The following is a 14,865-nucleotide window of genomic DNA, read 5'->3' on the forward strand; positions in this document are numbered from 1 at the left end:
CTCACTAAACATTTAGACAGTGCTCTGATTTGAAAGGTGGACTTCCAAACGTTGTTTTGGGGGGTTTGAGGTCATTGTATAGCCAAGTTAAGTATACTGAGATACATTTTCAGTGGCCATATATGGGAGTTTGACACACAAATCCTGCCTTGTTTTTTTTTTTTTTGTTTTTTTTCCAATTTGTCTGTAGTGTGACAGGGAAGAAGGATGATCACATGCCAAGTGATAACACATACAGCTTCTATAATATCAGCACCACTGCAGTTCAATGTGAGTCTGCATTGCACAGTCTGCAACAGAACCACAGCTTTTAATCATAGCTGAATGTGTAGTGACACTAAATGACCACTGGGTGATGACATCTCTCTGTTTTCATTTGGATCATGTGGCTGATGATGGGAGCAGGTGCAAGTATTTGATTTTTAATAGGAGTAGGTGAGTTTAATTGATTGAAGCTACGGCTGATTTTTAATGCTGAAATGAATACAACTCAGATTAAGTATTTGATGGGTCAGATTTTGATTAGAAATGTGACCCTTAAGTGTTTAAACTTCCTGTAATCCCCCTTTCTCTTGGATTACTGAGAAGCAAACAAAATCGTTATGTCTCCAATCTGATAGAGAACAAACTGTCTTCAATAAAATAAGATCAGTAAGAAGACCAACCTTGTTTGATTAGGCAGGCAATACACTGCTGAAATGACTGCAGATTCACATATCACGCACAATTGCATAATTACTGCAATAACTCAGCCTTCACAGTGTAGAAAGGGAGTAAAAAAAAAAATATATATATATATATATTACACAGATGGAAAGGGCAACTTGGGCTCCATGCCAACACTAAACAGTATGCTGACACCGTCTCCTGCACACAGTTGATTTCACACTATAGTCAGGGAGCTGATAAGCAAGGCCACAGAGCGTGGTGTAATACATTCACTGAGACTACAGTGTATGGGAAAAGTTATGCTGTGTCACACTCAGCTTGACAATACATCGAGTCTGAGATGGATGACCTCCTGGTCAAACAATGGGCTGCTGGCTGGACCAGAAATCACCCAGCTTGCATGGTTGGTATGGCAACGGAACTCTATCAATATGGAGGTGGCAGAGATCACATCTGAGAGGAGGCTAGGCAGCAGAAAGAGTCTGTGCCTGTGAGCAGAGAAACCTGAGATAGTCAGCCTCGGGTGCTTTGTGGACGTCTGCCCTGTGCTCCTATGTGAACTAATGAATTAATGACTGGGTTCCTAAGTTCCATGGATGAGTTATTTAAGAACCGCCTGGAGCGAATGGATGCACCCCGCATCTTGTCTCGTGTTGGGTTTGAGAAGATGAATGTCCTACATTCACCTAAAGTTGACACAACAAAAATTTAACGTACTATGTATTGAATAATAATGTCTACCTGCTTGAAAGGAACCTCTGCAGCACAGCTCAGTTTCACTGGGGAATACAGAATGTGTTGCTCTCAGGGAAGAAAATGCTTACACAGCTCACTGTGCTCGAGTTACTGTCAGCCTCTAAAGGCCTATAGCAGATAGCAGTATGTGTAAGATGGTGGAACCCAACAGACATTCAACCACCAGCCAAAGCCTGCACACACTGTTAGAGTACAGATTCACATATAAGGCAACAAAGTGCCATAGCTGCCAACCAATTGGGTGCATTGTGAGTACGTACTGAGAATATCACACCAATAAGTTATTTCTAAACAACAAAAAAAACAGGAGCTGAAGACAGACTGTTGTTAAACCACCCCAACAGGCCCTACTGCACATGGGAGCGGGGTGGGGTGATGTGTGCTCCTACTACAGGATACAAATGAAGGGTGGGTCTGCCTTGGGGGATTGCACTGTTTAACAAGACTAACTCAACAAGCAAGCAGTAAATCCTACTGAGAGACCGGAGTAGAAAGTAACTAAAACTGTGTAGCATTTTCAAGTACATTTGAAACCTGTAAGTCTACCTTTACTCATGTGAATTTTTGCTGAAGAACTGCATACATGTCGCTTTTAGAAACTGCTGCTGTTATGGCACAATCATGAAGATTTTCTAGTTAAGTTTGCTTCGAACCTATTTCCCCTAAGAGGGTAACCTTTGCTAAGTCACTCTGATGAGACAAAATGGTCACCACTAATAACACTGTTACTGAGCTGCACAGGAACTTGTTGCAGATTTGGTTATGATACCACATTTACCCTTTTATAGTGACCACATTTATGTATGTGACTTTTACTGGAACTGTTTCAAAAGAGCCTCTTTTGCTTGAATAGGTTTAACACAGTAGGCTATACATTACTTAAATACTCCCACTTGATTAAAGTATACTGTAGGTCCAGCATGAGTACTTCAGACCTTCTTTCTTCTCCTGGTGAATGATCATTAAGGTTTTCATTAACCATCTTGAGCAAAGGGAAATACACACCTATGTGGAGGTTCTCACTTGCAGGTAGACATCAAAAGAAGGAGACACCATTGCCATATAAAGATATTATCTGACTCAAAGGTGTTATAATAGGTTGGCATGATCAGAGCACAATACAGATCAGACCAAAGTAAAATTAATCAAGCTCTCAATCTCGATTATGTGCTGAAAATAGCAGCAGCAGCTTATTTTAATGAGATTGCTATGCCAGGCTTTGCTGTGGGCTTGGGTTATAGCAATCCAACAAAAGGCTCCATCTATCTATCTATCTATCTATCTATCTATCTATCTATCTATCTATCATCTATCTGTATTCTTTGCTGGTAAAATACTTTTTCTGTCTTATGATACACCAAACACCAATCCTGAACAGCTGCTATAGGCTGAGAGGGAGGAAAAACATTTGTTTAGTCAAATCATCTCATCTGCATTTGGATTAAATGGTTGCAAATACTAGGAGCTGCTTTTTAACCCTTTGCATTCCACGTACAAGGGCTTACAATACTCTTATTCTTTTTTTAATTATTAATCTTGTTGAGGGATTGGATAGATATTAACTTGGATTGCCTTGTATTTTCCCCAAAACAACTCCTCCCATTGATTTCAAGGCGTCCTTATTTGGGAGGAGAACGTCTTGAGTGCATGTGCCATTCATTGAGAAGTGCTGTAGGCGTGACGCTACAACAATCATCCAATCATACGCTAGATTTCAGTGGAGATGGGCGGGGCTTAGAAGGAAATCCTGACACGCACAGTGGCTGGTGGCTGCTCGCGGGGGCGGTGCTTACAGACGGAAGTGTCTCCCGACTGGCCCAGCTGTCATCTAGATGAGAGAGAAGGAGACCATTTACACCGGCTGCCTAGGAAATGCAGAAAAGGGAAAAACGCTAAAATATGGCAACATCAAAACGATAAGGTCATGACGCCGAACTGAAGGTAGCTATGCCCGACATATCACCGACACACACTCGTTTTGTCGACGTGTTAGGACAGGGGACGAGCGGGGGTTGCGCTGCGTAATTTGGAGATGTAAAAAATGATGACAAGGATTGGTGGGGCTGTGTGACATTGAACATACAGGACACGAAACAGACGAGGTCGTTTAAAGAGCCATACACCATTTCCAAGTTTGTCATGTCCTGGAAAATTTTTCCACCGGGTTGTCGGTGATAACGGAGCAGTGAACGTTACTGGGAAGTCGAGGGACATTGTAGCAGCTGAGTGCCCGTTTATTTGCAGATTATGTTAACGTTGCAACGTCTGTAGCGGCTCGGTGCAGGGAACTACCCCACATTCAGAACAGACCGGAGACGTCATCAGCATTTTCCTGTATTTAAATGGTTGCGTATGAGGAGGTCATTGCTGAAAAAAAGGGGATATTATTCGGTAGGTGTCCATGCTGTAACAGCGCTTAAGCGTTCACAGATAACACTGTAATGCAGAAAGGCTACTTTTAAAACAGCCCTGCCGGGGTCTGCATGATTAACAGGGGCACATGGAAGGTGGCGGAGCAGCTGTTAGCTTGCTGCTAGCTGCGTAACGACCTTTTTGGAGACGTCAGCTCCACCAAGCCAAGCTGTGAGCTGCCCCTGCCGCTGGTAAGGTTAGGTTGGGTGTTTTTTCCTGGTGGTTGCCTGCCTTGCTATCCGTGTTATATTTCATCTAGGCCTCCCATGTCTTGGCGAGTCAATGATTTAATCTCATTGATTGCATCACAAGACCAGGCAGGGTGCAGCCCAAGCACATTCACTGCGTTTGGCGAGGCTTTTTTTTTTATAGGCCAGATCCACTTTAGGTGTAACAGCTTTATGTTTTTTGTCACCCCTTCCTCCCCCCATTTCCTGCCCCTGCTCAATCTACATTTTAGGATAAAGAAGAAGGTGAAAGCCAAAAGTCAACTGAAGATTTACTGGGTGTCCTAAATGGGGGACTACGGGTTTGGAGTTCTGGTGAAGAACAGCAGTGGTAACAAATCTGCTTTCCCTGTAAGGATCCCTCCTCACCTCCAACCCCAGCACCCACACCACCCCTCCAACCCCCCCAGCCCCCCCTCCTTCGTAAACAACACCTGCTCCACCAATGGGGGCAGTGCTTGGCTGTTTCCTGCCGTAGCCCAACACAGTAACATGCAAGATGAGATTCTGGAGTCAGACAAGTCCAAGGCCTTGGACCTGCAGGACATGCAGGAGAAGTCTCAGGTCCAGGCCCAACCTCAGGCCCTCTCTCCAGGCCAGCAGGAGGCCGGCGGAGGCTTAGGGGAGCTGGAGGGAGCTCTGCCAGAAGACGGTTCATTGGAGAAGGGTTCTTTGGAGAGCAGCGGTGGGAAAGAGAAGCTTAGGATGGAGTCCCCGGTGCTAAGCGGGTTTGACTACCAGGATAGCCTGGGAATGGGTACAAGCTGTGCACAGTCCACCTCTTCCTCCTCCTCGCTGACTAGCTTCAACAACTGGTCCCCTGCTGTCCCATCCACTCAGTCTCCAGTGGTTGGAGACGACGTTGGAGGATTCTTCGGCCCCGCTGGCTCCAACGCCAACGGACCTCCCCTGCTGTTCCAAAACTTCTCCCACCACGCCGGACCTGGCTTTGGAGCGGGAGGTAGCTTCTCCCCGCAGATTGGACCAGTCTCCCAGCACCACCCTCCCACACCTCACCCCCAGCACTACCATCCTCACGGCCAGGGGGTCCCACAGCAGCACCGGCGCTCCCCGGCTAGCCCTCACCCGCCTCAGCCCTCCTTCCCTCCGCACGCTCATCGCACCGGAGCCTTCCCCCAGCTGCCCCACCTCGCTCCCGCTCAGAGCAAACCCCCTTCGCCTTGGGGAAGCTACCAGAGTCCCTCCACACCCACATCCACCTCCTGGAGCCCTGGAGGTTATGGTGGCTGGGGAGGCACGCAGGGGGTCCGAGAGTACCGGCGGGGGGTAGGTGGAGGCATGACAGGCCTGAACTCAATCTCCCCGCTAAAGAAATCCTTCCCAAACAACCAGGTAGATAAAAGTGCCACAACTCATCTAAATGCTAATACATCCTAGAATATCCTTGCATTATTTGATATAATAGTCCAAAATATTTTTGACCAGGAGACTTGTATGAAACTCATCCGACTCTCCCGCAGGTTCCCTCCCAGAAGTTTCCCAGAAATAGCTCTGGCTTCAATCATAAGGGCTGGGTGGAGGACAGCATGAGCCGCTGTGATAGTGTCTACCCTTTCCAGGTGAGCCTATCACATTGGTTACACTCACTGATGTTTAGGGAACTATTGGGTTTTATTCCCAAAACAAAAAACCCAACAAAACAAAACTGTTAGACTTGGACTGAGGTCCTATAGACCGCAAATTGTAAACGTCTTGTGTGTGCTCTGGGGGCAAATTGATGTTAATCCTGTTTAACACGCTCATCTGTATCAAATGTAACAAATAAGCCATTGAGCAAAACAGGATACGTGACAGTTTAAGCCAACTAAACGGATGAATTGAAACTTATTGTGTGTGCTTATGTCTAAGGTCTTATCTAGATCATTTGGTTGGAGAAGAGCGGTCTTATCATCTGCTCTGATCACATGGCCTTCCTCTTGTCCTGATTCGAGAAGTCTTGTGCTTCACTGCAGCTTGGCATGCTCTCAACCCATTTAGATACACAAGTGAAGCAAACTCGCTTGTGTTGTTTATTACTCATCACAGCTTCTCTTTGTTTTTGGATTTTTTTTCAAATGCTAATATGTTGTTTCAACATAGGCTATTCAATTATAATGTGCATTGATTGGAAATTGGCATTTCTTGCTCTTTAAATGGCATATTGTCTTATACGATGATATCAGGAACAGTGGAAAATTTTTGATTTGATTGCAGAGATATGCAAGTGACTGTGTGTAACACACTCCGGGCTCCATTTTCTGTTTACAGTGCTTTCCGCTGAAGGTCTCTACGGAGATACTCTGCAGCTTTTTTTTTTTTTTTTTTTTTTTTTTATTAGCTATTAGCATCATAGCAAACTATGTCAGGGCTCTTGCAGCCTGTTCCTCCTCAGATGATGATGTGAGAAGTGAGGAGGCTAATTGTTGTCTTCCTCTCTTTCAGCAGGAGAGAACACGGTCCTTTGATGGTTTCAGTATGCACTCTCTGGAGAACTCTCTGATTGACATTATGAGGGCTGAGCAGGATTCCTTGAAAGGTTGGTTCCCACACAAGCAATAGTGAGGAAGGGATAGTTTCTCTCACCGCTGGCTGTAGATAAATACAACCGTTTGTTGCATGTATTTGGCAGTAAGTAGAAATTGGGTGTCTTTTCACATTGTTGATAATTAATTCAGTTTAAGCATGCATGCTGCAAATTGGGGGCCAAAAATGAGATGGCTGTGTATCTACAGCAGGTGGACAAAAACAGAAATGTTGTAAATACCAATTTGGTCTTTCTCATAATGTTTTTTTTTTTTTTTTTTTGTCAAGACTTTCACAGGACTTGATCAGCTTGATGGCAATTTCCGAGGCTGTAGTCTGGAGTTTTATCAGACAAATATATTGTTTTTTCTTTCAGTCAGTGTTGCTGAGGGTCCGCTTATGATGACATATGTTCTTTGTTAATGTGGTTTCATATAAAGTCAGGATTTTGAGACTGTTTGAGACTTGTCATCTTTCCCCACAACATAATTTGATAGCAAATGACCAACAAAAAACAAATATTAACAAGCTTTACCAAAGTTATATTTAGTGCACATTTAAAATTCATAAGTATATGTTCATATCAATGACCAGCCCCAAGTATAAGTTGTTTCTTTTATTTTGTCTATCCCTTTTAGGATACTGTGCAAAATCGGTCTTTCATATTCGGCTGAGCTGTATGACAAACGGCAACATAGTAGCCATTAGCAATATATATTCTCATATACAATTTTCCCCTATAAACAAAAGTGTGATTCAGATGCAGTATAATCAAAGCAGTATAAGTAAAGCAGTATAAGTAAGGGAGTATCAAATCCTTGAATCCTACATTCCTACTGACCCAAATTGTGTCCGTAGCACAGATTATTGAAAACTGTCAAGAACTGAAAGCCAACAACACATGTCTGGTCAGATGTCTAATCTTGTTTACTAATTCCGTGATCAAACCGTTCCTGATCCTAAATTGTAATTTTATTACTTAAACTCTTATTAAAGTTGAGTTCATGTTCAACAGCTGCATGTATTTAGACAAAATTTCACATTTGAGAAGTTTAACTGACTTCTTTTTGTCAATCAGAAAAATATGTTTGTAAGTATCAAATATGGTTTTGGTATCAAACTTGGGAACTGTATCACCTCTGGTTTTGAAAATTTTCCAAGTGTACCCTGACCTGTACACACACATGTTAAGATCAAATTAGGTGTATGAACATTTCATGAATGAAATCCACTGAGGTCGGTTACATTTCTCACATTACAGCACATTTCTGTCTCAGTGTTTGTAACAACTCAATGTAACAATCACCTGCATCCTTTTTGCTGTGGATCCTCTTTGATCTCAACTAAAGCTCTCATTAATAAAACACTTCAGCTCAGTTTTGTTATAATCTATCTTAAAAGGACATTTTTCCATCCGTGTGAACCAGTCAGCTCTACTTGAAGACTTTTCCATTATGCTGATTTAGGCCAACTGATGCACGTACTTTCTTTTTAAAAACTTGTCCTTGATCATTTATACTGTACAACCTTTCTGCCATTTCTCATAAGAGTGTTTTTCATCTCTTAATTTACAAGTTGGCCTCCTCAGTTATCAGAAATGTACTAATAATTTGCATAGTTTTCAAGTCTAACGCAAAGTCTTGGACTTATCCCAGTAAATTTCTTGCATATGATATTACACTAACATGCACTTCTGTTAACATTTAAGAATAATTAGTTGAGTTGAGGTACTGTTTGATTTGTATACTTCCAATGTGCAATCATAGTACACATTACCTAAAACCATGCCAACATAATGTTAATGGGTAAGCTATTTATACTTAATGGAAATAATTTAATGTAATTATTACTCCAGTTAGGAATCATTTCATGACGTTGTGTTTTGAGTCTTTTTCCTGTTTTTGTCATGTAGGACGCTACAGCTTCTCTCACCAGGGTGGAGACGGGCCTCTACCTATGAATGGTATGTAAATTACTGTACATACATAGAAAAATGCAGCGCTGTAGCTGTGGTCAGGACTTGAAATTAATGCTGGTCAAATGCAAATGGATTCTGGCCATTTTAAGAATGTAAGTCAAGACTAAGCGCTACACTAGAAATTTACTCGTATAAAGCAAACTAAACAGGAATCTTAAGACATTACATAACCGCACTGAAACATAAAGCAAGTAGCAAAAACAGACACAGACATATGACTTGTTTTACACCTTTCTAAACTGCTGTGCAAGTCAATTTCATGCATGTCCAAAATGGCTCACCAAATGGAAATGAGAAACCAGACCAGCTTTTCCAAGCAGGAAGTAGATGCTGCAAATGGCAAATAATGTGCCTTTTGTTTTTGACTTAATGTTTGCTGACTCGATTTTCAATATCTCAGTTTTTTCCATGCACAGCAATGAGCGTCATAATCATTGGGTTATGATTACATGCCATATTATTTGATGAATGATTTCATCTTTCTCTCTCTAGTTTACACTTCTGTAGATTTATTTATGCCAGTGTGATGTCAGGTGCAGTCTATATATACGGGTGAAATTAGATGCAGTAGATTTATTATGCTAAAAGTTTAAATTGATGCATGTTGGCATTTTGATGGGGAAAAACCATTTTAGCTGGTGGAAATTCAGAGTGCTGTTACTTTGAAAGGTAAGCAGCCATTTTGGTTGGTGACCTGAAAAATTAATTTCAAGCCCTGTCAGTGTTTTTACATATTGTTTTTATCATGTGCCTTTTTGTAAAAAAAGCCATTTCAAGAGTGTTTTGTGTTGTTTTACATGCAGCGAGAAGTTATGGCAGAAGACGAGGTAAAGCTTGTGAATGTGTCTTGATTTGTTTAATGTTATTTAGAAAGCAGCAATGACCCCTGAAATGATGACTTTGTGGTTTTGCCTGTGTTTGTCTGCTTGATCCTTCAGTGTCAGTGACTGTTTTGCCTTGAATGTTGAGTTTATACCCCTTTTCTGCAGTGCGTGAAATAGCAATCATGGCTGCTTTTGTTTGTATTCCTTGACATTATTTATGTACATCTAATCAAAATTCCCAGCTCATTGCAATATTAATATACTTTCAAAATAGTAAGAATTCTGGTTTAACCTCAGTAGTGGCTAGCCACTATGTGTAATCAAGATCATTTTCCCCTCTAGGTCATTCCTCTCTGTTCCCCATGGAGGATGAGCGCTCTTTTGGAGAGGACGAGTCAGGTGACCAGGGGCTTGCTGGCCTTGGTTCAGCCCACTGTTTCCCCCACCTCAACGGTGAACGTGTGGAGCGTTACTCTCGCAAAGTGTTCGTTGGCGGGCTGCCCCCAGATATAGATGAAGGTAAAGAGATTATTGCAATCCAGTGGATTCTACACCAGCCCCAGTTTTTCCTTTACCTTGTTTTAGACATTTAAATGTAAGTAGTATCATAGATTTTATGTTTACAACTCTGTTGCCTCAATTACACTGTTTATTATCAGAGAACATTTTTCAATTCTACCAATTCATGTAAAATAATTTGGTTTTCATGGTCACACTAAATGACAGTATTGGCTAAATAACTGATGAATTTGCTAACCGAGTTTCCTGTTTCAGATGAAATCACTGCCAGTTTCCGTCGCTTTGGTCACTTGTTTGTAGACTGGCCTCACAAGGCAGAGAGCAAGTCCTATTTTCCACCAAAAGGTGAGTTGAACCAGTATGACATTATATTTGTGAAAGCAGGTGGACTCAACAGTGTTGGGATGATGAGTATTTGCTTGTTGTGTGTGTGTGTACTCATCGTTCTGTATGTACAACCTTTCTAGGATATGCGTTCCTGCTGTTTCAAGACGAGAGCTCTGTTCAGGCTCTGATTGATGCCTGCATTCAAGAGGATGGGAAGCTTTACCTGTGTGTCTCCAGCCCCACCATCAAAGACAAGCCTGTGAGTGTGTTAGTCTCTGTGGCAGCAAACAAGCAGTAGTTTGGGGTTTTTTTTGCGCAAATGAGGGCTTTATTGTGATAATCCATCAGGTCTTTAGATTTTCAGTTGAAAACTTGATCAAACAATAGGTTTGGTTAGTGTTTTTCATCTGGTTATATTTATCTACTCTTAGGTGGCTGTTACTTTATATTTACCCACAGCACAAAAGGTGACAAATGTAAATGCTGACATCACTGTTACACCTACAGTATTTCACCATTATTTGAGGGCTTATTGTAAAAAAAAAAAAAAAAACAAAAAAAAAAAAACACCCTCAACTGATGACGTCCTGTAATGGCAGCCAAATTGAACTGAATAAATGTGTTAATCCATGTTACATAAGCAGCAAGCCGCTTTCATTTTCACACACAGAGAATTCATGATTTTTTTTTTTTTTTTTTTTTTTTTAAATCTCTTTTTGTAGGTCCAGATCCGACCCTGGAACCTAAATGACAGTGACTTTGTAATGGACGGCTCTCAGCCGTTGGACCCAAGGAAGACCATCTTTGTAGGAGGTGTCCCTCGTCCCCTTCGCGCAGGTACATGTCATGTTGTGACGCCCACAAGCATCGCATTCCCATAACTGAAGCTGTTTTGATCCCATTAACCTGAATTATATATTGTCATTCCAGTGGAGCTTGCCATGATCATGGATCGTCTGTATGGGGGAGTGTGTTACGCTGGGATTGACACAGACCCTGAACTCAAGTATCCAAAAGGGGCGGGGCGAGTGGCCTTCTCCAATCAGCAAAGCTACATTGCAGCCATTAGTGCCCGATTTGTTCAACTGCAGCACGGGGAGATTGATAAACGGGTGAGTCAGTCTAATGTTAGCAGCTTCTTGTCCAGGTCTTAAAATGAAGAGTGGATGTGCATAAAATATCAATTTGCACCTATCCAACATGCGTTCAAATTTATCCCAGCCTCCATTTTGACACATTTTCTGTCCTTCATTTCATCCCTCCTCTCAGGTGGAAGTGAAGCCATATGTTCTGGACGACCAGCTGTGTGATGAGTGCCAGGGCACCCGCTGTGGGGGGAAGTTCGCTCCTTTCTTCTGCGCCAACGTGACCTGTCTGCAGTACTACTGTGAGTACTGCTGGGCAGCCATCCACTCCCGGGCTGGCCGCGAGTTCCACAAGCCGCTGGTGAAGGAGGGCGGGGACCGACCACGACACATCTCCTTCCGCTGGAACTAAGGCGAGAGGGCAAGGGAGGGAGAGAACGCAGGATCGGGGAGGGATTGAGAGAAAAGGGGTAGTTAGGGAAGGGGTACGGGCTACGATATGAAAAATAAATGCACTTTTCTTTTAAGTTAAAAAAAAAAAAAATACTTAATTTATTTTTTATTTTTTTTTAATTGGGCCCTCTAAAAGAAGTAAATGCTAAGAAGAGAGTGAAATCCCATTTATGTTTTGACTTTAAGTGTGCATGAGCATATGGATGCATTAGATTTGGATTTAGATGTTTTCTGACTTGACTGTACTTTCTGTTGGTGTTAGCTGGCAAAGCTGCTTACATTTGTTGTCAAGAGTAACATAAAATTTAAGTGAGGTTCATCATACCTAAATCAGTATACTAACTATGGAAGTTGCGTTTTAAGAAGGGTGCATTTTCTTACTTTTTGCTTGCAGGATTAGAGAACAACTGTACCATTTACCAAAGGTTGAGTGCAAATGGTTGGGTTGAACAGAGGAGGAACACCGTTTCAGATGGTCGGATGATGATTGAGTTTTTTTTCAAGCAGCTCAGTGTACAGAATCTGGCCACGTCACAAAACAAAATCTCCCCTCAGTCTGGCACATGTGTTTAGATTGCTGGCATGAGTTTTTAGGTCTTGGTTTAAAAGTCGACACTTTGTAACCAGAAAGGGCAAACCAAAGATTGGCCTAAAACGCATCATCAAAAGCAGATGTTGATCTGAGGGTTGTCAAGGAGAATGGTGTGTCCTCTTGTCATATGGCGGAGGAAGGCTGGAGTTGTCTGGAGTTTCGGTCAGTGGGTTTCAGCTAATAAAGACACAGCCCTCAGGGCTCAGGTATTGGCAGTAGTATTTGCTCACTTTATATTGTCAGGGATATTAGCACTGGAAGCTAACATGCTAATGTAGTACAAACTAATGGGAATGCACAGTCCAGTCTCCCTGAGCTGTCCTCATGGTGTACCACTGCACGCTCTACCATGACTGGAGCTTCTATCACAAGTGTTGTGGTTGGATATGGTAGTAGCTAGAATTTGCTGTCACAGAGATAAAGATATTATTTTATACATGGCCTGCTGATTTTTGTACAGTGTTTTATAGCTGATTATTTTGTCATGAACATATATACATTTATTATGCACTACTTTTCTAAATATTTTTTTCAATAGTCATTTTAGGCACATTTTTCACAGATGGGAGAACTCCTTTTGCAATACCTCATTTTTTTCACTTGGTGAAAAATAATTTTGTACCTTTGTTACTAAGAGATCTGCATTTATGGTAAACTTAATTTAAAAAAGAAAATGAATGATATTAATATAATTTTCAATTAGCTTTTATATATTTAAGTGCTGGTAAATCTGAAAATTGTCTGGTGCATTGGTGTGATTCTGTAGATAAAAAAAAAAAAAAATAAGGCTATCATTAGCCAGTCATATATGGATTCTCCTCTGTCCTAATTAACATAATTACAGGATCCTAAGGCATGACAAGACCTTTCTAAAATGATTTTGATAGTCTTGAAAATATATTCTGATATTTCGCTCCTAGGTGTAGTCAATAAGATTATCAATAGGGTAAATGTTTTGGCTTTGGTCAACGTGAAATCTTCCCTTCTATCACCGGAGTGGATATCAGCTGTTTGAATATTTAGATCCTCTTTATGGGACTGCCTGTAAGTTCTACTTATTCTTGGCATGCATAATGTAATACAAAAATAACATGGCTAGTGTTAATGCAGGACCTAATGTAATGCACTAGATCTCCTTTTTGCTTTTTAACTTTCTTTTCCTTATCTCTTTGAGATCACCTCTCTTGTAGCCTCTCTTTACATGATGGAGTCTGCCTTCCTTACGCAGACATGATGTTTATGCAATCTACACAGTGACAACACTTTGGATGCGTTTTGTAATGTAGAGGTAGGACATAGGTGAGAAGACTTGATCACTTGACCCCCTTTGTGATGTGGCATGCTTTGGGACATAACCTGAATGTGATTTAATGTTGCAAGTTAACTTTGAGCCATTATGTGCAATACTTATTCTTTCCAGAAACAAGTCTCCGCAGTGTAAGTCATTTAATCCATATAAACCATGCAGTCATTTACACATTATTTGTTTCCTATTGTTCATGCTGATGTCTGCAAGAAAAAAAAAACTAATTTATACCTGAATTTATTTTTAAACATTAGTTTTGTGCTTATTTACTTATTTTGCTACTACCATGCTACTGTGATTGAAAACATTGTATATACTAGGTCGATAATGTATTTAGCATTTGCTATATTTTCAATTGAAATGTATACCTATCATTTTGATCAGATTTTTGTTATATTTTTGGGGTGATGTGTTAAACTCGTTGATGTGTCTAGTTTTTCTAATTGCTGTATTGTGCTCCACATTTTCAGATGAAAAGAATATTGATTATGTCTGTTAGTATTACTTGATTGCAAGATTTCAATAGTTTTTAATTGTATGCTGGGAAGGTTATATTTATTAACTTTTTTTTTTTTTTTACCTGATATCATTTTGATTTTTATTAAGTCATTTCACATTTATACGTAAGTTCAAATTTTTATATTTTCTTCCTGATTAATTTACGCTACAATACAGACGTCAGTTTTTATAGTTGGTTTGTAGTATTGAAGTAAAACAAAGATCTAATGTCATATATTCATTTGCTGCCAACTGTTTGTAACTGTATGCATACATTTGAAGTATTTGTAATGTGAGATGTTGAACGAATAAAACAGCTGTGAGGAAGAAATATCTGCCTAATTTTTTTTTTTTTTTTTCTGAGAAGACTGTAATAAATCGCTTCTCTTTCTAGCAAATGGGAATCTCATAACTGCTGCTGTTGTGTGACAGCACTTTTGTGGCACATCTGGTGAGTTAGGTTGAATCAGGTCAGAGGTATTTATAGGCCAAGGCTTATTTCAGGCCTTACTGAGAGCTATTTAGCTCATGCAAACCTCATGTCTTTTGTCTCAGCCTTTTTGTAGTCTAATAAAAGCTTGTGTTTTTCTAAAAAGGGAATATAATACACACAGGCAACATGCAGTAATACCATTGATCATTTAGAGATTGTACCACTCTAGTATGTAGAAATTCAGAAGTTTTCAGATTAATTGC

The 14,865-nt window shown here is 40.8% G+C and overlaps 1 protein-coding gene across 6 annotated transcripts; it reads left to right on the forward strand.

Moving 5' to 3' along the window:
* Positions 1-3,227: 3,227 nt before the first annotated feature.
* Positions 3,228-14,500, forward strand: LOC137189143 (cytoplasmic polyadenylation element-binding protein 4-like). 6 transcript variants are annotated; one of them, XM_067598833.1, is made up of 12 exons: positions 3,228-3,366; positions 4,298-5,417; positions 5,546-5,644; positions 6,507-6,600; positions 8,500-8,550; positions 9,369-9,392; positions 9,732-9,908; positions 10,164-10,253; positions 10,376-10,494; positions 10,958-11,072; positions 11,166-11,347; positions 11,505-14,500. In XM_067598833.1, exons 2-12 carry the CDS (start codon positions 4,353-4,355, stop codon positions 11,730-11,732), a joined length of 2,244 nt encoding a protein of 747 aa, XP_067454934.1. In that variant the 5' UTR covers positions 3,228-3,366; positions 4,298-4,352; the 3' UTR covers positions 11,733-14,500. The 6 variants fall into 6 exon arrangements, with proteins under 6 accessions (XP_067454934.1, XP_067454937.1, XP_067454938.1 ...); XM_067598836.1 differs by having other exon boundaries at positions 6,510-6,600; XM_067598834.1 differs by lacking the exon at positions 3,228-3,366 and adding an exon at positions 3,409-3,816.
* Positions 14,501-14,865: the final 365 nt, after the last annotated feature.

The sequence above is a fragment of the Thunnus thynnus genome, chromosome 9, assembly GCF_963924715.1.
Source record: "Thunnus thynnus chromosome 9, fThuThy2.1, whole genome shotgun sequence".
NCBI classification, from domain to species: Eukaryota; Metazoa; Chordata; class Actinopteri; order Scombriformes; family Scombridae; genus Thunnus; species Thunnus thynnus.